Raw genomic sequence first — 23,565 nt, forward strand, 5'->3', positions numbered from 1 at the left:
CCTGCTTTGTTTTTATTGCTGAGTAATGTTTTGGCTATTCAAGATTTTCTTCTGATTCCATATAAAATGAAGTATTATTTTTTTCAAGATCTTATAACATGACAATGGAGTTTTAACAGGAATTGCATTAAAATTATATATTCCTTTGGGTAGTATACACATTTTAACAATGTTGATTCTTCCCAGCCATGAGCATGGCATGTTTTTTCATTCGTTAACATCTTCAGCTATTTCTTTTCTTAAAGTTTCATAGTTCTCTTTGTAGAAATCTTTTACGTCCTTTGTTAGGTATACTCCCAAATATTTCATCTTCTTTGGCACTACTGTGAAAGAAATAGAGGGCGGCGCCTGTAGCTCAAGGAGTAGGGCGCTGGTCCCATATGCCAGAGGTGGCAGGTTGAAACCTAGCCCCGGCCAAAAAAAAAAAGGAATAGAGTCCTTGACTATTTTTTTGGCTTGGTTATTGTTGGTATATATAAAGGCTACAGATTTATGGGTGTTGATTTTGTAGCCTGAGACACTGCTGTATTCCTTGATCACTTCTAAAAGTTTTGTAGTAGAATCCCTAGTGTTTTCCAGATATACGGTCATATCATCTGTGAAGAGTGAAAGTTTGATCTCTTCTGACCCTATGTAGATACCCTTGATCGCCTTTTCTTCCCTAATTGCAATGGCTAAAACTTCCATTACAATGTTAAAGAGCAATGGAGACAATGGGCAACCTTGCCTGGATCCTGATCTAATTGGAAATGATTTCAATTTAACTCCATTCAGTATGATATTGGCTGTGGGTTTGCTGTAGGTGGCCTCTGTTAGTTTAAGAAATGTCTCTTCTATACCGATTTTCTTAAGTGTTCTGATCATAAAGGGATGCTGGATATTATCAAAAGCTTTTTCTGCATCAATTGAGAGACTCATATGGTCTTTATCTTTTAGTTTGTTTATGTGCTGAATTACATTTATAGATTTACGTATATTGAACCAGCCTTGAGACCCGGGGATAAATCCCACTTAGTCATGGTGTATAATTTTTTTGATGTGTTGTTGGATTTTGTTCGTTAGGATCTTATTGAATATTTTTGCATCAATATTCGTTAGTGATATTGGTCTATAATTTTCTTTTCTTGTTGGGTCTTTTCCCTGGTTTAGGGATCAAGGTGATGTTTGCTTTGTAGAATGTATTGGGTAATATTCCTTCTTTTTCTATATTTTGGCAGAGATTTAGTAATATAGGTACTAGTTCTTCTTTAACGGTTTGGTAGAATTCTGACATAAAGCCATCTGGTCCTAGGCTTTTTTTTTTTAGGGAGATTTTGTATAGTTGATGCTATTTCAGAACTTGATATAGGCCTGTTCAACATTTCCACTTCATTCTGGCTAAGTCTTGGTAGGTGGCGTACTTCCAGGTATTGGTCAATTTCTTTCAGATTTTCCTATTTCTGAGAGAGTTTCTTGTAGTATTCATAAAGGATTTTTTGACTTTCTGAGGGGTCTGTTGTTATTTCATTGTTACCATTTCTGATTGATGAAATTGGGATTTTACTCTTTTTTTCCTGGTTAAGTTGGCCAAGGGTTTATCTGTTTCATGATGTTTTCAAAAAACCAACTTTTGGATTTATTGATGTGGTGTATAATTCTTTTGTTTTCAATTTCATTTAATTCTGCTCTGATTTTGGTTATTTCTTTTCTTCTGCTGGGTTTGGGGTTGGAATGTTCTTTTCCAGTTACTTGAGATGTCCCATTAAGTTATTGACTTCCTCTCTTTCCGTTTTCCTGAGGAAGGCTTGCAGTGCTATAAATTTTTCTCTTAGGACTGCCTTTGCAGTAACCCAGAGGTTCTGATAATTCGTGTCTTGGTGGTTGTTTTGTTCCAAAAATTTGGTGATTTCCTTCTTAATCTCACCTATAACCCATCTATCCTTCAGCATAAGGTTGTTTAGCTTCCATGTTTTTGTATGGGTATGCAGATTCCTGTTGTTACTGAGTTCAACTTTTATTCCATGATGGTCTGAGAAGGTGCAAGGAATAATTTCTATTTTTTTTAATTTGCTGAGGTTAGATTTGTGGCCTAGGATGTGGTTGATTTTGGAGTATTTTCCGTGGGCTGATGAGAAGAATGTGTATTCAGTTTTGTTGGGATGAAATGTTCTGTAGATGTCTGTTAAGTCCAGATGTTGAATGGTTAAGTTTAAATCTAAAATTTCTTTGCTTAGGTTCTTTTTGGAGGATCTATCCAGCACTGCTAAAGGGGTGTTAACATCCCCAAGTACTATGGAACTGGAGGAAATCAAGTTGCTCATGTCTGTTAGAGTTTCTCTTATAAATTGAGGTGCATTCTAGTTGGGTGCATAAATATTAATAATTGAAATCTCATCATATTGAGTATTACCTTTAACAATATGAAGTGTCCATCCTTATCCTTCCTTATTTTGGTTGGTTTAATGCACGGGTCCTCAAACATTTTAAACAGGGGGCGAGTTCCCTGTCCCTCAGACCGTTGGAGGGCCGAACTATAGTTTAAGAAAAAAAAAAAAAAAAAAACTATGAACAAACTCCTACTCACATTGCACATATCTTATTTTGATGTAAAACAAAAAAAACAGGAGCAAATATAATACTTAAAATGAAGAACAAGTAAAGTTAAATCAACAAACTTACCAGTATTTCAATGGGAAATATGGGCCTAGTTTTGGCTAATGAGATAGTCAGTGTCTGGTTCCATATTTGTCACAGCTAGTCGTAACAAGTGATCCAAGTGTGCATCATTTAGTCTCAAGACTGAGAGGAGGAGCTGGAGAGTGCTGCGCACGTTCCACACGTGGGCACTGCAGGCCCGGGACGAGTCAGCTGCTGACCAGGACAGGCACCGGTCGCAAAAACACCCTGTGGGCCGAATAAATGTCCTCGGCGGGCCACATGTGGCCCTGGGCTGTAGTTTGAGGACCCCTGGGTTAAAGCCTATTGCGTCTGCGAATAGGATTGCAACGCCTGCTTTTTTCTGCTTTCCATTTGCCTGAAGTATAGATGACCATCCCTACACTTGAGTCTATATTTGTCTTTTAATATAAGATGAGATTCTTGTATGTAGCGGACAACTAGCTCGAGTTTTTGTATCCAGTCAGCCAACCTGTGCCTCTTTAGAGGACAATTTAAACCATTCACAGTAATTGAGAATATTGGTAAGCCTTTCAAGAGTCTGGTGGACATTTTTAATCCTTTTGTGATTGTGGAAGTTGGAATTCGATCAAAAGTTTCTGGGTGGGTTTACTTTTGTGGTAGAGGATTACGCTGGTCTTTCCGGAGGATAGGTCTGAGAATATCCTGGAGAGCTGGTTTAGTTGTGGCAAATTTCTTCAACTGTGAATGTCTGTAAAGTATTTAATTTCTCCAGCATAAATGAAACTCAGTTTAGCTGGGTACAGGATCCTGGGTTGAAAGTTATTTTGCTTTAGGAGATTAAAAATCGATGGCCATCCTCTTCTAGCTTGAAAGGTTTCAGCAGAGAGATCTGCAGTTATTCTAATGTTCTTCCCCTTGTAGGTGATGGTTTTCTTTCATCTGGCTGCTTTCAGAATTTTCTCCTTCATATTAACTTTAGTGAAATTGATTATGATGTGTCTGGGGGATGTCTTATTTGGGTTGAGTCTTGCTGGAGTTCCAAAACTGTCTGCTATCTGAATTTCAGAATCTCTTGGCATGTCTGGAAAGTTCTTCTTCATAATCTCATGGAGAAGAGACACTGTGCCTTGTGAAGCCACTTCATCACTTTCGGAGATCCCTATAAGACGAATATTGGTTTTCTTCGAATTATCCCAGAGCTCTCTGAGAGAGTGATCTGTTTTTGCCCTCCATTTCTCTTCCTCTTTGAGAGTTTGGGAGTGTTCAAATGCTTTTTCTTCATTGTCAGAAATCCTTTCTTCTGCTTACTCCATTCTGTTACTGAGAGATTCTACTGTGTTTCTCAGATCTTTGAGGGCTGCAACTTCTTATCTCAGTGTGTCAAAATCTTTGGTCATTTGGTCTTTGAATTTGTTGAATTCTTGAGATATCTTTTGGGTTACTGCTTGGAATTCTAATTCGATCTTATTTGCTATCCAGATTCTGAATTTGATTTCTGACATCTCAGCTATTTGTTTGTGCATGGGATCTTGTGCTGTGTCTGCCCCATTGATCCTTGGGGGAGTTGATCTACTCTGATTATTCATATTGCTAGAGTTTTTCTGTTGATTTCATCTCATGATTGTTTTTCATGATGTTTCTGGCTGTCCTCAGAGTTGGGGAGGTGTTTCTCCAAGATTAGACCCCAGCGGGATGACTATTGTTGCTGGATCTTTGTAGGGAGTGGCCCTGTGTAGTTCCTCTGGAGCTGCCCCAGCCAGGGAGTTCTGGTTGTGGAAACAGCTCCAGAGTATGACACACCCGGATCCAGCAACAGGGCGGGAGGTGGTGCGCATGGTTCTGGGAGTGCCTGGCGCCCAGAGAGCCCAAGGCCCAGCAGTCTCTGGCCAGGAGAAGGGCTCCGCGCAGAGGCATGGAGGGCTATGGAGGGCACACGGCTACCAGAGTCCCTGGCCAGAGGAGCAGACTGGTGTGGAGGCAGGGAGAGTACAGGAGGGAGGATGCCGTGTTGCACAGCTCCCACTGTTCCTGTTTAGGGCTTGCTAAACCGGAGGCCCTGCGGTTGCGGGTCACGGGTTGGGGGTTGCCACGCAGCTCTTACTTGTGTCCAGGTGGGCGCCAATCGCGGTCGCAGAGCATCTCTTACGGAGGTCCAGGCTGGTGCAGCTCTTATAGAGGTCGGGCAGCGCAGTCTGGGACCTGACTATCTGTGATCCAGCATTCATTTCTTTCCTCTTCATGGTCCCTTCCTGAGAAAGAACAGCATTCTGAGAAGGTTTAACAGCCGCCTCGCGTTAAGGTCACTCTGGGAAGCTCTGCCTCCTGATGCCGCTGCCTCCCTGTCGCTGCCTGGGCAGGAGAGGGTGCTGAGGGCCCTGATGTCTGAGCCAATGGTGCCAGGTGCCTGGGCCCCTGGGGCTGGAGCAGCTGGCTAGGACGACTCTGACGACAGCCTTCCGGCAATGGGGACCACGCGCCACACTCGTGATTTTCTTTTTGTGATGTTAGTTAAGCCAAATTGCCACTGATTATTTCTTAAGGTGTGAAAACCCAAAGAGAATTTTTAGCTGGATATGGGTCATGTGCTTAGTAATAATCAGGGCTTGTTTGTTTATATAAATACTCTTATTATAGAGATTTTGGAAAATATATATTAGAAGATTTTGATCTTGATAAAAATGGTATTGTGCTAATAATAACTCTTTGTTAGACCAGCCCCTTCCACAAGTTTGTGATCTCCTTGAGGACAGAAGACTTTCCCTAATTCATTTTTTCCATGTAGTATTCCCAGTGCATAGAAGGTATTTAGAAAGTGAATAGTAAATCAGTGGTTAGTAAACAAAAAAAATCCGTGGCTTGGCTCCTTAGCTCAAGCAGCTAAGGCTCTAGCCACATACACCTGAGCTGGCAGGTTCAAATCCAACCTGGGCCAGCAATGACAACTATAACCAAAACATAGCTGTATGTTGTGGCGGGCGCCTATAGTTCCAGCTACTTGGAAGGCTGAGGCAAGAGAACCGCTTAAGCCCAGGAGTTGGAGGTTGCTGTGAGCTTTGATGCCACAGCACTCTGCCCAAGGTGACAGCTTGAGGCTCTGTCTCAAAAAAAAGTCTTTAATAAAGGTTGTAATTAATATTTCTATTTCTTTAAAACTAAGTCAATTACTCTGCCCAAAATAGAGAGAAGTAGGTCATTCTTTTTACAGGGCCAGAAAGTTATATTAAGTAGATTATATACCACTAATGGTCAGACATTGGGACCACAAATTCCAGCCCTTGCACATAGTAATTTTGGGGTATCATCTTAACTGTGGAGTGTCATAAGGTTGTAAAGAAGGGTGGCAGGAGATAACTCTGGCAAGTTCCTGGCACGTAAAAGTTATGATTTAAGGAATGAAAGGTGTTCTAATTTTGAACGATATTATATGGCACACTATCTTTTAAACAACAACATTTTTAGTGGGAAGAAGAAAGGACATGATTTGATTCTAGAAACATTTGAAAAGTAAATATAGAATGTAAAAAAATGAATCTGTAATTTCAAGATTGTGAAAAATATTAGGTCATTAAATATGAAATGTTCGATTTTGAATCAAAAGTTTAGTTTATTACATGTCAAACAAAAAGCAGTACAATTAATCAAAGTATACAATGAAACTATGAACAGAGTTTTGACATCTTAGTGGTAGCTTGTTTATGCCAGTGACAAAGAAGCCTGGTGAGCAAGTGGCAATGCATTTGGGAAAGGTGTTTTCTGCATCTTGTTGAAGTGGTCCAAATCCTGGAAGAAGTGGTTGTTAGCCAGTTGGTGCAGAGTCTGGTGAATACAGTGGATGACAGAGTTTCCAGATCCAACTTCTATAGTTTGAGCAGCATTGTTTGTGCAGCATGGTTGAGCATTGTCTTTTAAGAGGATTAGCATGTCTGCGCGAAGGCCCACGGCAGGTGTTGATGCAATGTGATTTCTGCCTAGTGCTCTGAATGTCAAAGTGAAGAAATTCAATGAAGTGCGGGTAAACGGCGGGAGTAACTATGACTCTCTTAAGGTAGCCAAATGCCTCGTCATCTAATTAGTGACACGCATGAATGGATGAACGAGATTCCCAGTGTCTCTACCTACTATCCAGCGAAACCACAGCCAAGGGAACGGGCTTGGCGAAATCAGTGGGGAAAGAAGACCCTGTTGATCTTGACTCTAGTCTGGCACGGTAAGAGGAGTAGAATAAGTGGGAGGCCCCCGGCGCCCCCGCCCTTTTCTGGTGAGGGGGCAGGGTCCGCTGGCCTTGCCCAAGTCTTAGCCAGAAGGAAGTGGAAATGTTGAACAGGCCTATATCAAGTTCTAAAATAGCATCAACTATACAAAATCTCCCTAAAAAGAAAAGCCCAGGACCAGAAGGCTTTATGTCAGAATTCTACCAAACCGTTAAAGAAGAACTAGTACCTACACTACTAAACCTCTTCCAAAATATAGAAAAAGAAGGAATACTACCCAGCATATTCTACGAAGCAAATATCATCTTGATCCCCAAACCAGGGAAAGACCCAACAAGAAAAGAAAATTATAGATCAATATCACTAATGAATATCGATGCAAAAATACTCAATAACATCCTAACGAACAGAATCCAACAACACATCAAAAAAATTATACACCATGACCAAGTGGGATTTATCCCCGGTCTCAAGGCTGGTTCAATATACGTAAATCTATAAATGTAATTCAGCACATAAACAAACTAAAAAATAAAGATCATATTCTCTCAATTGATGCAGAAAAAGCTTTTGATAATATCCAGCATCTCTTCATGATCAGAACACTTAAGAAAATCGGTATAGAAGGGACATTTCTTAAACTAACAGAGGCCATCTACAGCAAACCCACAGCCAATATCATACTGAATGGAGTTAAATTGAAATCATTTCCACCTAGGTCAGGATCCAGGCAAGGTTGCCCATTGTCTCCATTGCTCTTTAACATTGTAATGGAAGTTTTAGCCATTGCAATTAGGGAAGAAAAGGCGATCAAGGGTATCCACACAGGGTCAGAAGAGATCAAACTTTCACTCTTTGCAGATGATATGACCGTATATCTGGAAAACACTAGGGATTCCACTACAAAACTTTTAGAAGTGATCAAGGAATATAGCAATGTCTCAGGCTACAAAATCAACACCCATAAATATGTAACCTTTATATATACCAATAATAACCAAGCTGAACAAACAGTCAAGGACTCTATTCCTTTCACAGTAGTGCCAAAGAAGATGAAATATTTGGGCATATACCTAACAAAGGATGTGAAAGATTTCTACAAAGAGAACTATGAAACTCTAAGAAAAGAAATAGCCGTAGATGGTAACAGATGGAAAACCATACCATGCTCATGGCTGGGAAGAATCAACATTGTTAAAATGTCCATACTGCCCAAAGCAATATATAATTTTAATGCAATTCCTATTAAAGCTCCATTGTCATACTTTAAAGATCTTGAAAAAATAATACTTCGTTTTATATGGAATCAGAAAAAACCTCAATAGCCAAAACATTACTCAGCAATAAAAACAAAGCAGGAGGAATCACACTACCAGACCTGAGACTGTACTATAAATCCATAGTGATCAAAACAGCATGGTACTGGCACAAAAGCAGAGAAGTAGATGTCTGGAACAGAATAGAGAACCAAGAGATGGATCCAGCTACTTACCGTTATTTGATATTTGACAAGCTAATTAAAAACATTCAGTGGGGAAATTGAGGTGAACTGGCTGGCAACCTGTAAAAGATTGAAACTGGACCCACACCTTTCACCATTAACTAAGATAGACTCTCACTGGATAAAAGATTTAAACTTAAGACATGAAATTATAAAAATACTTGAAGAAAGTGCAGGAACTTGAAGGAATCAGCCTGGGTGAATATTTTATGAGGAGGACTTCCCAGGCAGTTGAAACAGTATCAAAAATACACTACTGGGACCTGATCAAACTAAAAAGCTTCTGCACAGCCAAGAACATAGAAAGTAAAGCAAGCAGACAGCCCTTAGAATGGGAGAAAATATTTGCAGGTTATACCTCCGGTAGAGGTCTAATAACCAGAATCTACAGAGAACTCAAATGTGTTAGCAAGTAAAGAACACGATCCCATCTCAGGGTGGGCAAGGGACTTGAAGAGAAACTTCTCTAAAGAAGACAGATGCACGATCTACAAACACATGAAAAAAGCTCATCATCCTTAATCATCAGAGAAATGCAAATCAAAAGTACTTTGAGCTATCACCTAACCCGAGTAAGAGTAGCCCACGTAACAAAATCCCAAAACCAGAGATGTTGGCATGGATGTGGAGAAAAGGGCACCCTTCTACACTGCTGGTGGGAATCCACACTAATACGTTCCTTCTGGAATGATGTTTGGAGAATATTTAGGGACCTAAAAATAGACCTGCCATTCGATCCTATAATTCTTTTTCTAGGTTTATACCCAGAAGACCAAAACTCACAATATAACAAAGACATCTGTACCAGAATGTTTATTGCAGCCCAGTTCACAATTACTAAGTCATGGGAGAAGCCCAAGTGCCCATGGACCCATGAATGGACTAGCAAATTGTGGTACATGTATACCATGGAATATTATGCAGCCTTAAAGAAAGATGGAGACTTTACCTCTTTCATGTTTACATGGATGGAGCTGGAACATATTCTTCTTAGCAAAGTATCTCAGGAATGGAAGAAAAATTATCCAATGTACTCAGCCCTACTATGAATCTAATTTATAGCTTTCAAGTGAAGGCTATAACCCAACTATAGCACAAGACTAAGAGGAAAGGGTCAAGGAAGAGGAAGAGAGGGGGGAGGTTAGGGTGGAGGGAGGTTAATGGATGGGGTCCCACCTATGGTGCATCTTAGAATGGGTACAGGCAAAACTTAGTACATACAGAATACAGAAACTAAAATACAGAAAATAAGAAAAATACAGAAACTAGGAAAATGCCGTGAAGGCTATGTTGAACAGTTTGATGAGAATATTTCAGATTGTATAGGAGAACAGCACATTGTACCCCTTGATTGCACTAATATACACAGCTGTGATTTAACAATAAAAAAAAAGGATTAGTATGTCTGTATTGACCAGTCTTGGTTGCTTAACTGCAAGCATCCTTACAATGTCATCCAGTTGGTTGCAGTAGACATCTGCTGTCATCGATTGACTAGGTTTCACGAAGCTATAGTAGATGATAGAAGCCACCAAATAGATACCATTAGTGTTTTTTGACCATTGTGCCAAACACTTATGATTGACAAAAAGAATACATCTTTTATCACACGTAAATATACAGTGTAGAAATGGTTGACCTTTATGTCGTAACAGCGAGGAAAGGCAAGCTTTGAGCCGATTTCTCTTCTGACACTCCGTGTGGAACTCATGTTTCCAGTTTCTTGACGAGTTGTTTCAAGTCATCTGCTGTTGGAATAGTAATGTCAAACTTTGCTGGTAATTTACATGTAGGTTGAGATGAATTCGCCTCCACAATAGCTTTCAGCGCATCATTATCCACATTGGCCTTAGGTCACCAGTGTGGCTCATTCTCAAGATTAAAATCACCAGAACGGACTTCTCAAATCAACGTCATACTGTACATTCATTAGCCTCATCCTTCCTAAGCACTTCATTGATATTTCAAGTGATCTGCACTGTCCTGGATCCATAGTGGAACTCATATTCAGAAGTAACACATGTTTTTGACTTGTTCATGGTTTCACAAAAATTGCTCTAAAAAATATCTGAAATATAATAAGCCAAAATGTGTATCTGAGAGAATTAGGATGTCCTTTCACAAATAAAATGAACAAACAAAAACTATCAAAAGTGAAATGTCAAAGATATCAACTGTCAAACTTAGTACTTAATGAAATCGGACATTTCTTAATTAATTACCTAATAAATTAACAGAACGTTTAAGTTTAATGACTTTAATTTGTTTTATTTCTCAGGATGTGATCTTCGTGGTGGGAAGCTAAGTTTTTAAACTACCCCAATGGATGCAGACAGTGATGTTGCATTGGACATTCTAATTACAAATGTAGTCTGTGTTTTTAGAACAAGATGCCATTTGAACTTAAGGAAGATTGCTTTGGAGGGAGCAAATGTAATTTATAAGCGTGATGTTGGAGTAAGTATCTTATTTTGGTGTGTGTGTACTACATAGCCTAATTTTATAGTGCTCTGAGTGACACTAAAATGTTTCTATTCCACAGATAGTTTATGAGCACCTTATCTTGTGCTAGTCCTCGATATAGCAGCCCTGTAGCAGTGACCCCCTCCTCTCATGGAGGTGGCAGCTTTTGGAGATACAGTTCCTATATTAAATCTTAGCAAAGAATGCATTGATGAGAGACATTTTATTCTCTCAGTTTCTTTTAACTGAAGAAAACAGTCTTTATAATTTTCTTATATTCTTATCCAAATATATTTTAATGATACGCTAATATATATTGTAATTTTTGTATGAATTAGCATACCTCTGTTTAGTTAGCCAAGATACATGATTTTCTTTAATAACAAATTGCTGAAAACAATATTGTTCCTATCTTAACCTGGACATGTTAGAGTTTAGCTTTTGTTAAACCTGTAATATTTTAAAGCCTTAGTATTAATAAATAATAATAAAACGTTAATGGTTTGAGATTAATGCTATAAATGACAGTAGGTTATTTATTTTGCATTTATAAACCAAAGATTGATAAGATAGATATATTTTATCATTTATTATAAGAATGTGTCTGAAGGCTCTGTTTAGCTGTAAAAATTAGATGCCTGTATGTCTACGTAAATTGTTATTAGTTCTTATACTAGCAACTGAGTAAGAATAAATTCAATTAAAATTTTTAGTGACCCACAATTACAGATGTTCAAGTTGATCAATAATACCATCTTTCCTTTAAAAAAAGGAATAAATGGCTTGGCCCCTGTAGCTCAAGTGGCTAAGGCGCCAGCTACATATACCAGAGCTGACAGGTTCAAATCCGGCCCGGGCCTGACAAACAGTGACAACTACAACCAAAAAATAGCCGGGCATTGTGGCAGGTGCCTGTAGTCCCAGCTACTTGGGAGGCTGAGGCAAGAGAATCGCTTAAGCCCGGGAGTTGGAGGTTGCTGTGAGCTGTGATGCCACAGCACTCTACCCAGGGTGATAGCTTGAGGCTCTGTCCAAAAAAAAGAATAAATAAGTCGGGAGGAATATGCCTAACACTGCTTTGGTACAAATCTGAGTTGATACACAAGCTGGTGGTGAGAAAGTTAAATGTAGGATAAACTCAGACTAGCTTTCTGTCACTTGTGTATGAAATTTTAATGATGTATTTTAGTTAAAATTTCATCTTCATCTTTGGTAAATTTTGAGTGTCCCCAGATTTAAGAACTTTCTAGTTTGATAGTATAACAGATGACAGAAGGAAGAGCTCAAAATGTAACAGAAGTTTTAAGGAGAAATGGCCAATTCATTTAAATGTATATTATTCAATTGATATTTTTCTGTTTCTTATACATACTGGGCATATAGGACTTTCACAAATGAAAAGTTACAATGAAAATTTCAATTGATATATTATCTTAAAAGTTGGTTCTTGGTCTGTTTATACTCTCTTGATAGGTTATTTCATTCCAACCCATAGCTTTAAATGCCTTTCACATCTAAGGAATCTCAAATTTCATTTCGAGCTCCAACATTTGTCCTTCCCTTGAGATTTCCATGTTGAAATTGAGTGTGTAATAAATATCTCAACTGTAACATAAAGAAAGTAGTGTTGGGTGCCGTGAAGCAGAATAAAGCAGTAATATTACTATAAGGAATGGGTGCTTCTGTGGAATAGTCAGGGAAGGCCTCTCTATGGAGGTAACATCTAGTGAGAGATTTAAATGAAGAAAATATTGAGGGGAGAATATTCCACGTGACAGTAACAACTACTGTGAAGCTCCTGAGCTGTGAAGGTTGTCATGTGTGAGGACCCATGCAAATCCCAGTTATGTGAGTGCAGTGAAGTGAGAGTTGAAATGTTTATGTACTTGTAGTACGTTGATTTCAAGTAGATGGTGAGAGGTTTTTAAAGATCTCGCATTTTTAATTAAATGTCCTTTGGATTTATATGTTCTTTGTGTTCAGTATTGCACTTGATTTCAGAATAGGTGACTTGGAGAGCAGTGATTTAGGTCTTGGGTAAGCTTGGAACATTTAGACATTAACAGGGCTATGTAGGACAGAACCATGTGTAAAAATGCTCACTAGGTAATCAGATTTTTTTGTTTTCAGAAAGTATTAATGAAGCTTAGAAAACCTAGAATTACAGCTACAATTTGGTCCTCAGGAAAAATTATTTGCACTGGAGCAACAAGGTAAATATTACCTGGGTTTTTCATTTTTATGTTTTACTTCTTGTGGAAAAGACATTTTCATATGTAAAGTTTATTATGTTCTTCAGTATAAAATTTATTTCCTGTGTAACTGATAATCTTTTTATTTTCTTAAAACCTTAGTGAAGAAGAAGCTAAATTTGGTGCCAGACGTTTAGCACGCAGTCTGCAGAAACTAGGTTTCCAGGTAAATTCCAAAAGATATTCAAATTACAAATATTTGTGGATTTATTTCTGAAAAATTAAAAAAAAAAATTAGTGTAATAGACCGAGGAAATCACCACAGAAACTTTTTTTTTTTTGTAAGACAGTGTCTTACTTTGTCACCCTTGGTAGAGTACTGTGGCGTCACAGCTCACAGCAACCTCCAGCTCTTGGGCTTAGGCGATTCTCTTGCCTCAGCCTCCTGAGTAGCTGGGACTACAGGCGCCCGCCACGATGCCCAGCTATTCCTTTGTTGCAGTTTGGCCAGGGCCTGGCTTGAACCTGCCACCCTCAGTATATGGGGCTGGCGCCCTACTCATAGCCACAGGTGCTGCCCCAGAAACTCCTCTTGTAATTGAACTTTTTCTAGTTTGTTTTTTTTTTTTAATACTGCCCTTCAGTATGAAAATGAATAGCAAAACTTGGCCTGTGGGTATTTGTAAAATATCCCAGCTTTGTTACAAATTTTTTTCCCCACAGAGTTATTTGTCTCCTTATAGATTAATTTCCTTTTCAACTCCTAGTTTGTCGCTTCTCACCAATAAAGAAAGTTTTTGGTCATCTCACAAATGCCAAGTCAGGATGATGAGTAGAGAGCTGCAGGGTCCTGCTGACATGGACACACTGGTTGGCAGGCTCTTGAACTTGTAACTTGACTGTGGGATATGTCAGCTTTGTCTCATACAGTTTGGTAGAAGTATACCTTCAAATGATAGCATTTTACAGAAATGCTGCATCACTTGGAAACGATGAGTAAATTATAGGTAAATATGATTGATAAGGCCCCTAGATACTTAATCTTATGAAATTCAGAGGTTTTACATAAGCAGAATATTCAAATATAATTTGGGATTTAGATCAGTTTGTGAAAACAGGTGAGAGATTTTTTCTCTCTCACAACTCAGTCTCTCTGAAGTAGAAAGTAATAGGAAAGGACTGAGCTGCTGCTGGGTATCGGGGCCAGTGCTTGACAGAGTGGCAGTACAGCGTGCCTTGATGTGTACCTTGGTTCAGAGATGGTGCTGTTTTGCAGTATCCTGGCTTTCTGCAACTGCATTGTGTGAGTGCTGGGTTGGAGGATAGCTCGTCTATAATTGTGGTTTTAGGAGGACTGATTAAGGAGAAGCAAGTAATGAAATGGAACAATTCAAGATTGTGGGAGTGGCTGAAGTTCTTAAGAGAACATTATTTTCACCCTTGGAGTTTCTTTTCTTAGAATGTAACTAATTTTAAGTGAGAAATCCCAATTCGTTAAAAACACAATTTTATATCTCTATCCTCCAAGAGAAAATAAACATGTAATCAAACTCACAGAAATGTTATTTTACACTAATGTATATGAGAAAACGTCTGACTGTTAGAGCCCAGTGTACACTCTTACTGATATTTTAGGGAGACACCTTTTCCAGTTTGATTCTTTAGAACTCTTCTTTATTTTTTCTTCTCACTAGTCTCCCTTTTTCCTAATAGATTTAAGTATCCCATTTATAGTATTAAAAAATAAAAGAAAACTGAAGATTCAAGAGACCCTGAATCTGTTGGAGTCATGCAAATATCTCAGGTTTCATTTTGTGTGTGTGTGTGTTTTTTTTTTTTTGGCCGGGGCTGGGTTTGAACCCGCCACCTCTGGCATATGGGACCGGCGCCCTACTCCTTGAGCCACGGGTGCTGCCCAAGGGTTTTTTTTTTTTTGGCCGGGGCTAGGTTTGAACCCACCACCTCTGGCATATGGGACCGGCGCCCTAGTCCTTGAGCCACAGGCGCCGCCCTCAGGTTTCATTTTTTAATGATGTTTTTGAGCTTTTTTAAATTCAGTTATAGATTTTAATACTAAAGAACTTCTCCAGTGTGATGAAAATGTGTCAAATGGTCTATAAAACCAGTGTATGGTGCCAAAAAAAAAATAATAATACTAAACAACTTCTGAAGATACTGTGTACTGGCCGGGCGTGGTGGCTCATGCCTGTAGTCCCAGCGCTGTGGGAGGCCGAGGCGGGTGGATTGCCTGAGCTTAGAGGTTCGGGACCAGCAGTGAGCCAGAGTAAGACCCCGTCTCTACTAACAACATCAAAAAAACAGCTGGACATTGTGGTGGGCGTCTGTAATCCCAGCTACTGGGGAGGCAATGGGAAAGAGCACCGCCAGAGGAAGAAGAAAATGAACAACAAAAAAAAGAGTACTTCAAATGAAGAAGAATGAACAAGCAAGCTGAAATGAAAAATAAAAAACAAAAAAAACTATTGTGTACTCATAATAATTAAAAAGAAAAATGATTTTTAAAAACAACTTACAATATTAAATTCATTCTTAAGATGTTTCTCTTTTACTTAAAATAAAACACTTATTTTAAGGATTGACAATTAGTAATGGTTGCTATGATGAGCAGATTTTTTGTTTCAAAATAAATTCATTGTATTTTACTTTTTCCTAAAGGTAATATTTACAGATTTTAAGGTTGTTAACGTTTTGGCAGTATGTAACATGCCATTTGAAATCCGTTTGCCAGAATTCACAAAGAACAATAGACCTCATGCCAGGTAGGTCTTTGAAGAAGCAAGATAACTTTGCAAATTTAAAATTACTAGTTGGGTTATAAATATTTATATTAATTTTGGCTTTTTTTTTTGTATAGTTATGAACCTGAACTTCATCCTGCTGTGTGCTATCGAATAAAGTCTCTAAGAGCTACATTACAGATTTTTTCAACAGGAAGTATCACAGTAACAGGTATTCTATAATATTGAAACAAAAGTTGTCAGTTATGGATTGAGTGATGTAAGATTGCCCATCCCGAGATAGAAATAATGTCTAATTTCTCTTTCATCACTTCTTCTGCCCTTTAAGGGGAACCAGTCTCCTGACATTTACGATTACTTTTACTTGTTTTGTATTATTCGTATCTCTCACACACACTGTTTTGTGTCTGCCTTTTACTGATTATTATCTTAGTAAGATTCATCTATATTGTTCCGTGTAGAGGTATGTAGATCATTTCTTTTCATCCAGTGTGTGAATGTCCGATCCAAAGGCATTTGAGTAGTTTCCAGTTTGGATCTGTTAAGAAAATTCTATATATCCATAATATGATTTTTTGTTTGTTTTGTTTTTTGAGACAGAGTCTTACTCTGTCACCCTAGATAGAGTGCTATGGCGTCACAGCTCACAGCAACCTCAAACTCTTGGGCACAAGATCCTCGTATCTCAGCCTCCCAAGTAGCTGGGACTGTAAGCACCCACGACAACATCCCGCTAATTTTGTCTGTTTTTAGTAGAGACAGGATCTTACTCTTGCTCAGACTGGTCACAAACCCCTGAGCTCAAGCAATCCACCTACCTCAGCCTTCCAGAGTGCTAGAATTAGAGGCAAGAGCCACTACACCTGGCCCATGATATGATTTTTAAATTTATGATATCTTACACTTAAAATACCTTTAGGAACTTCAGAGGTTTACATACTTTATGAACATCAGAGGTTTTACATAAACAAAATACTCTAAAAATATAATTGGTACCCATTTGTTATATGTGTATTTTGTTATATATATCTTTTGGAAGGGGTGGTTTCAGAAGACTGGGCATATGTTTCAAAGGGTAGCATTAGCATGCAATATGATTTTTAAAGGTACCATGATTATAAATTATACAGCGGCATTGTTTGGAAGTCAACCCCATCCTTAGGTAAACCTGAGTTGAGGGAAGTTTCTTTAGTATCCTTGAGATTTGCTTTTTATCCATTCAGACCTTAGAGAATAACATTTTTTGATATATTTAGATTCTCAACAAGTAAGTTTTAGTTTTGACTCATCCCATAGATTTTTTCATCTTTCTTAGAGACTTTCAAAGCCTATTGCCACAATCCCACCTAAATCTTAAAAATGGGAAGGTAAGAACAAATAGACTTGTTCCCTTTTGACTATCTGTTTGCACACTTTGGAGCTTGGACATCTGAGAGGCCCCCAAATCTATCAGTCCCTGCTAAGTGTAGAATAAAATGATGCGTATGTAAAAATTTGTGTTTATTGAGTTAATGGATAATTAAACAGCACAATAACAAACCCAAGACATTTGACCTAGTTAAGTAGTATGCATTATTTACATCTAGAGTAGCCTATGAAATGTTAACAATTCAGTGAATACATGCTGAGTGGTTCCCTTGAGCAAAGCACTTTGTCCTTCGTGGAGTGGGGGGAAGGGCAAGTCAGGAAGGAACTGACCAAGATCTGACATGGGGAGGACCTTCAAAGCATTCACAGTGGATGGGTCTTTCAAAAGAGGTAAGTATATATTGATGAAACCATTTTTTAATTCAAAATAATTTTTTTGAAAATGCTTTTCAAAAAAAAATACTTTTCATTGCCCTTTTATGTTTCTTCTTAGCTATTTAAATGAAAGATTACACTTTTAAATGGCATTGAATGGATTAGTTCAGTTTAGGGTTACTGTCTTGTACTTTTTACCCCCTTATTGACTTGGATAAACTTGAGAGGGAAATGCCCAGATTAGTAATAAATGTGGGTACTAACAAATCTATGGGGAATTTTAGACCACGTAGTTTAAAACAGCCCTCTGGTTTCCCAATGTTTTGATAGCAGCTTTGTGTTATTCTGCTGGGTTCCTCTGTACTCTCGTGCGCCTCATTTGTAGCCTAAGACAAAGCCAAATGACAGGGACCAAAAGGACAGTTTGTCTAGTCTGTTTCTCACTCCTTCCTTTCCTACGCGTTAAATTACAAGGCTTTTAATTCTCTTCCACAAGAGTTGCGTGCAATTTCTTATACCCTCTTTTCCAGATTGGGGCCCTAAAACAAAATGAATATTCTGTCTTTTAGATTTCCTTAGTCTAAAAAAACTTTATATTCTTTTGGTTCTTATTATGACTATATGTAAAATTATGTAAGTGTAGACATTTTAAACAATTAAGTTGATACTCTAAGTTACCTGAATATTTATAATTCTGGGAAGTCTGTTTTTTCCTGGCCCTCTCCTTTCACCAATTTTCACCTTCCTCCATTGTGTTTCTTACAGGGCCCAATGTAAAGGCCGTTGCAACTGCTGTGGAACAGATTTACCCATTTGTGTTTGAAAGCAGGAAAGAAATTTTATAATTCATTACTTAATTGGTTAGAATCTCTAACTGAGCACCTTTTAAAACCTGCACATTTGGACTCAAAAGGAAAACTGGACCAACAATAATTGAGGAAATAGACTCTTTTACTCATTCACGGCTACAGTGTAAGCTCCAGTCCCTTTGGATTTTATTCCAAACGTTGCTGTAATATAAAAAGGAAGTTTACAAGACATGACATTGCTGCTTTTACAAAAGGACATTCTATTTATTTTCGCAGTAATTCTCATGTCCACATAAGCAGAGCTGTCACAGTGTGCACTACCTTAGATTGTTTTATTGTTGTCATTGTTATTTTTTTCCAGTTTGAGCTAAGGTGTTTTATTTGTGAATAGTCTTTTACATTTTTGTATGCTGAATATGGGCACCAAAGAACCTGTAAAAGTTATCTTTTTCAATTGAATGTGCACAAATAAAAGTTTGGAAAAGATCTCTCTTCATATCCATTCTGTAACTTTTATTCCCCATTTTCTATTTTAACAAAAATTGTATTCATAATTTTTTTTAATCTATGCAAGCTTAGACTTTGGCTAAAGTGTGTTGGCTTCTTTTTGAAGTGTATTTTGTATATATATATGCGCCACATGTGAATAGTATCTTTAATGCTGTGTTACCAAATATCTAATAGGAAATTTTTTCATGCAAATTAGAAATAAAAATGTGTATATAAATTCTAGGGAACCGGAGTAGAACTTTATAGATAAAGGATAATGTTTAATGTTGCTAATTTAATATGATAGAAAATGTTAAATCACTTTCGAAAGTAAAGAAATTGTAGTTTTACAAAGAGAAACCTCTTACCCACTAGATGGACGTGAGATAGCCTTTGCCCCATTTGGACCTTTGTTATTCTGGAAAGACTCAACAACTGTAGCTGTAGGGAAGTGGTTAAGGTTCTTGACTCATTCATTTAAGGCTGGTGCTCAAGGCTGTACTAAAAGTCTAGTCAGAAGTTGATAACATTGTGCTGTTTTAACAAGAAGTGCCCACAAGCTGCCTCTGTGCCACAGTATAATTATAGTTCCACTTGAACTTGAAAGCCATTTGTGAGATATGTTTTTCCTGTGTCTTATTTAATGGAGCTAAAGAGTGACTATTCAGTATATGGGGTTACTACTATTACAATTATAACCATTATGTATTTATGAAACAGTGTCTGGCTCATCCAGGAGCCCTGCAGTGGTGACACAGGATCCAGCTGTGGTCCTGCTCTACCACTTAGGCTTAGGAGTTAGTATAACCTACAGTGATTTTACCTAGAAATTAACCTGACTGGAGAGTCAAGTTAGTTTCTCAGGAGAAACTTGATAGAGACAATATTCCAACACAATTTTCTACAAAAACTTGAATTTCCAAAAGGTTTTGAAACCCTTGTGAAAAATTACAACATCTTAACCTCCATATACAGTACATTTTTCCTTACTGTATTATAAAATCTTGAAAACCTAGCTTAAGCACTGCACTGAACAGCATGTATTATTGTGTTTATTTTTGTCTTCCTTTTTAATGCCTCTCCCTACCGTGCCTCTCATTTCCTCCAAAGTGGGGGGCAAAGGCTAACTTTTGTATTTTTCTTTCTTGTGAAAGATTGAATTGTGATTCTTAGACTTTAATGTTTTGGGGTTTTTTTTTTTCCATTTGTGTTTGATTCATTTTAAGATCCACTAGTATAGCTAAACTCATAAATACAGAGAACAAAATTAGATGAAAAAGTTATAGGCAGACCTTTGTAAAAATTTGAGATTTTTCACTTAGTTTTAATTAACAGTAGTAAGTGATCTCCTGTTTTGCAATGTTCACAAAGAAAGAAACATAGAATGGGGGAAAACTTGATTATATAGCCAAGATGCGGATCCAGATAATGTAACATTTTCAGTATTTGAATGAACTGAAAACTGAGCAGATCAATAGTTCATGGAAGTGTTTTATCTGTAAAGGATGGGGAGACAGTGTAACCAGGTCTGCTTCCAGGGCTGCAGCGTGAGCCTTACTGGGCAGAGTGTCCATGGGTAAGCCACTAAACTTAACAAAGCTGGGAAGAAATGAGTGTGTCTGATGTCTTTCGCTGGCTTTCCACAGTACTGTAAATTTTTTTTATAAATAAAAACTGTGAATATATACATAAAAATTATAAGTACGCCCCCTTTTTATTTTTGAAAACCAAAAAGCTTGATTTGGTATAAGATGATGGGTATTGGGTAAAAATTAGTTTGAAGATAAAATTGTTTAGTTACAGACTCAAGACAATAAAAGAAAAATATAAAGAGATGATATAAGATACTGAAGTTGAGGTCACTGGGAATAAACCAGCTAGGTTAATAAATAATATTATGCCCATAGACAGTGAATGACTAAACCAAGAAATAGCTGCTCATACTTCAAAGGAAACATGGAATAGCTTTATTAAACATCTTACCATTTGTGATGTTTGGCCAAAAAAAGAAAAAACCCAGTTCATATTGATAACCTGTCTTCATTTTTAAAAAGAAATCTTGGCCTATAATTCACTGAAGATTCGTGATAAATTTCTTGTTTTTGTCCACGCCACACCAAGGTTTCAAGGAGGCACATCTCACACAAGTGCCTTGAAAGCCCCTTCATCATATTCACAGACTACAAAAGGATTGATAAATTTCTTGAACTGACCCTCTGCAGAACACAGACACATTCCTTTCTCTTTTCCAAAACTAAGAAGCAAAGCATGCTCTAACTTGCATATGAAAAGTACTGTGATAGAATTAACATCTTAAATCTCCTTTCCTCTTGGCTTCCCCCTGCCAATGTTAATTTAGATAATAAATTTCAGAACCAGAACTTTTAGTTACTCTCCTGAGTCTCTGATGCTACAGAGATTTATATAGTCTTTCACTTTGTTATAAGAAAATGCCATGGATCATGTACCCTTAATTTGAAATTAGGACAGTTTGTTAAGAACCTGTAGAAAAATTCCCAGGTAAATAAAATGGAGTTTTAAATTCTTTTTCAAGTTAGGTTATTCATTCTTTTAAGTTTTTGGCATGCCTTTCAGAGTTCGCAATATTAATCATTTAATGGGCTACTGCTTAAGGGCATTAAGATTCTTTATTGTGGATTTTCTATCATATCTCAATTCTGTTGGTAAAATGTCTTACCAAGTCTTACTAAAAATCAACTGGAGGAATATAGAAGAGAACGATCCATCTCTGTGTGGATGAAGATCCACGTTGCTGGCACAGTGTCCATCAATATGTTTCATCACAAAGAAGAACATAGGAAATTGTCTTTATGTGTGAAGCTCATTTATTACGTCAGCAGTCATCTGAAAGTCAGCGTCGATTACAGCCTGTGTGCCATAATCTGAGGTAGTGATATTCCTGAGTGCGAAGAGTTGCAGGAAACTGTGGATTACTGTAAGTTGTCATGAAAACCTTACAAAGAATTTCTATAGGCTTAATAACTTAAACCTAATTGCTTAAAGATTTCGATAAATAACCTAATATCCTGACTCCTTTTCTAACGTTTTACTAACAACTATTTCTAAATAAATATGGTCCCAGGATTTTTAAATTTTCTTTGATATTCATTTTTAAAATAAAAAAACGCATATTTGTCTCAACTATTGTGAAATTGGTTTTAAAAAAGATTTTACAGTATTACAAAATTCATGAAAGTAGGCTATTTTGCATTTAACTGTAGATCATAACTCATAAAATAAGTAGTATAATCTTTGTACTAGTTGAACTGTAACTAGGAATTATCACTAAAATCCTAGCCAGGATCTGCTTCTAACTAATCTAGAGAGAAAATATGTGCAATTAAATTGTCATTGCGTGACCTGGTTCTTTTTACACAAGACCCATTGCAAGTAGTGTCCTTAGTAAGCCAAAACCGTAAGCCTGTGTGTCCAGACAACTTGGCGGGGAGCAGGAACTGACCTCCATATGTACTCTGCTTAAGGCAAAGGTTGATTTCACCAGTAGGACTTCACTTCTTTTCAAAGGCTGCTCTGTGGGAAAGGTACAAAGTATCAAACCAGCCAGTATCATTTTTTTTTATCCTGATTACATGTTCACAATCAAAAAAAAATTACTTCAGACCCGTACACCTCATCTACCTTTAGGGGAAGGGGGAATAAGGTTTCTTTTTTTATAGTAATTTCAGGGTGTCCTTTCAATGACACTGAAGGAAGAACACAGGAGTAGCAACTACACGCTGGTCCCAGACACCCTGCTAAGTGCTGTGACACGGCACCCCTGTTTGCTAGGTGTTTGAGGCTGTTAGGTCTCTGGAGACAGCTGCCTGTGGCTGTCCCCCAATACATGGCTTAGTACTCTCCAAGAGCTGCACTTGGGGTTTTCCTTTTTGAAGCTGTGTTGGCACTAATTCTTCTTGGCGGTGACTCATAAAACAAATGTTGTTTTTCACATAGTTCCTGAAAGAGAATCACAAACGAGAATGTGATTTTTAGTTTACAGTTTTTGAAAAAAATGTGCAGGCTATTATTTTTTAAATCGCCCTGGGGTTTTAGTGTTCTAGCTATGGAAGAAAGCCTTATTTGTGAAGCCGGATACATGAAATCCAGGATGCGGCAGAACTCTGGTCAGTCTCATGCAGGGGGTGAGGTGGGGTGTCCTCTTAGATCACGATCACAGCCGTCTTCGCGGGGAGGGGTGGCAAGGATGAGGTTGTACGCAGAGAGCTAGTGCAGGTTACATCCCAGAGCAGCCCTTATTTTCCCCCATTTCTCACGCCAGTACGCCTGTTCACATCTACATGCTCTGCCCTTTGTATTGTCCCCTCCTGCATTAGCAAATTCCTTCTTCAGGATTATTCCTATCAGCATAAAAATATGCTATGATGTTTTTTATTTTAAAAAGAGAGGGCCAAGTTTGAGCCTCCCTCCCCTTTCAGATACCTTTTTCTGTAACTTAACCATTAATTGAGTGATCACAATGTGTAAATGGTATGGGTTGAATGGATAAAGACTCTTGCTTTCAGGGAGCTTAGGTTATATTTGAGTAGAGGAGACAAGCATATAAGTGTATAATTTGGAGTAATGGAAGTGCTCGTGAGAAAAGCAAAGGGGGAAGAGAAAAATGATTCAGTTGGGTGGAGGGGAGTCTATCATACAGGTGGCTACACAGGCGACATGTGATCAGTAAATGGAATGAAGTGAGAGAAGAATTTCAGAGAACCAAGAAGTGGGATAGGGAAATGGGTTGGTACCTACAAG

The 23,565-nt window shown here is 37.9% G+C and overlaps 2 protein-coding genes and 1 non-coding gene across 3 annotated transcripts in view; 1 reads left to right on the forward strand and 2 right to left on the reverse strand.

Moving 5' to 3' along the window:
* Window positions 1-18,783, forward strand: part of TBPL1 (TATA-box binding protein like 1) — a 51,255-nt gene extending 32,472 nt beyond the window's left edge. Inside the window, exons 2-7 of the mRNA XM_053591232.1 lie at window positions 10,610-10,788; window positions 12,925-13,007; window positions 13,149-13,212; window positions 15,663-15,766; window positions 15,862-15,956; window positions 18,254-18,783. Coding sequence (XP_053447207.1) covers window positions 10,654-10,788; window positions 12,925-13,007; window positions 13,149-13,212; window positions 15,663-15,766; window positions 15,862-15,956; window positions 18,254-18,333 — 561 coding nt within the window. The 5' untranslated portion in view covers window positions 10,610-10,653 and the 3' untranslated portion in view covers window positions 18,334-18,783. The remainder of the gene's footprint in view (window positions 1-10,609; window positions 10,789-12,924; window positions 13,008-13,148; window positions 13,213-15,662; window positions 15,767-15,861; window positions 15,957-18,253) is intronic.
* A 156-nt stretch (window positions 18,784-18,939) lies between these two features.
* Window positions 18,940-23,565, reverse strand: part of SLC2A12 (solute carrier family 2 member 12) — a 58,148-nt gene continuing 53,522 nt past the window's right edge. The window contains 2 exon segments of the mRNA XM_053591230.1: window positions 18,940-22,636; window positions 22,638-22,764. Of these exon segments, the coding sequence (XP_053447205.1) occupies window positions 22,610-22,636; window positions 22,638-22,764 (154 nt within the window). The 3' untranslated portion in view covers window positions 18,940-22,609.
* On the reverse strand, window positions 20,879-20,978 carry LOC128587089 (small nucleolar RNA U13). The gene has a single exon (XR_008380508.1). It is a non-coding gene; the product is annotated as a small nucleolar RNA U13 (small nucleolar RNA).

This window comes from Nycticebus coucang, chromosome 5 (genome assembly GCF_027406575.1).
Source record: "Nycticebus coucang isolate mNycCou1 chromosome 5, mNycCou1.pri, whole genome shotgun sequence".
NCBI classification, from domain to species: Eukaryota; Metazoa; Chordata; class Mammalia; order Primates; family Lorisidae; genus Nycticebus; species Nycticebus coucang.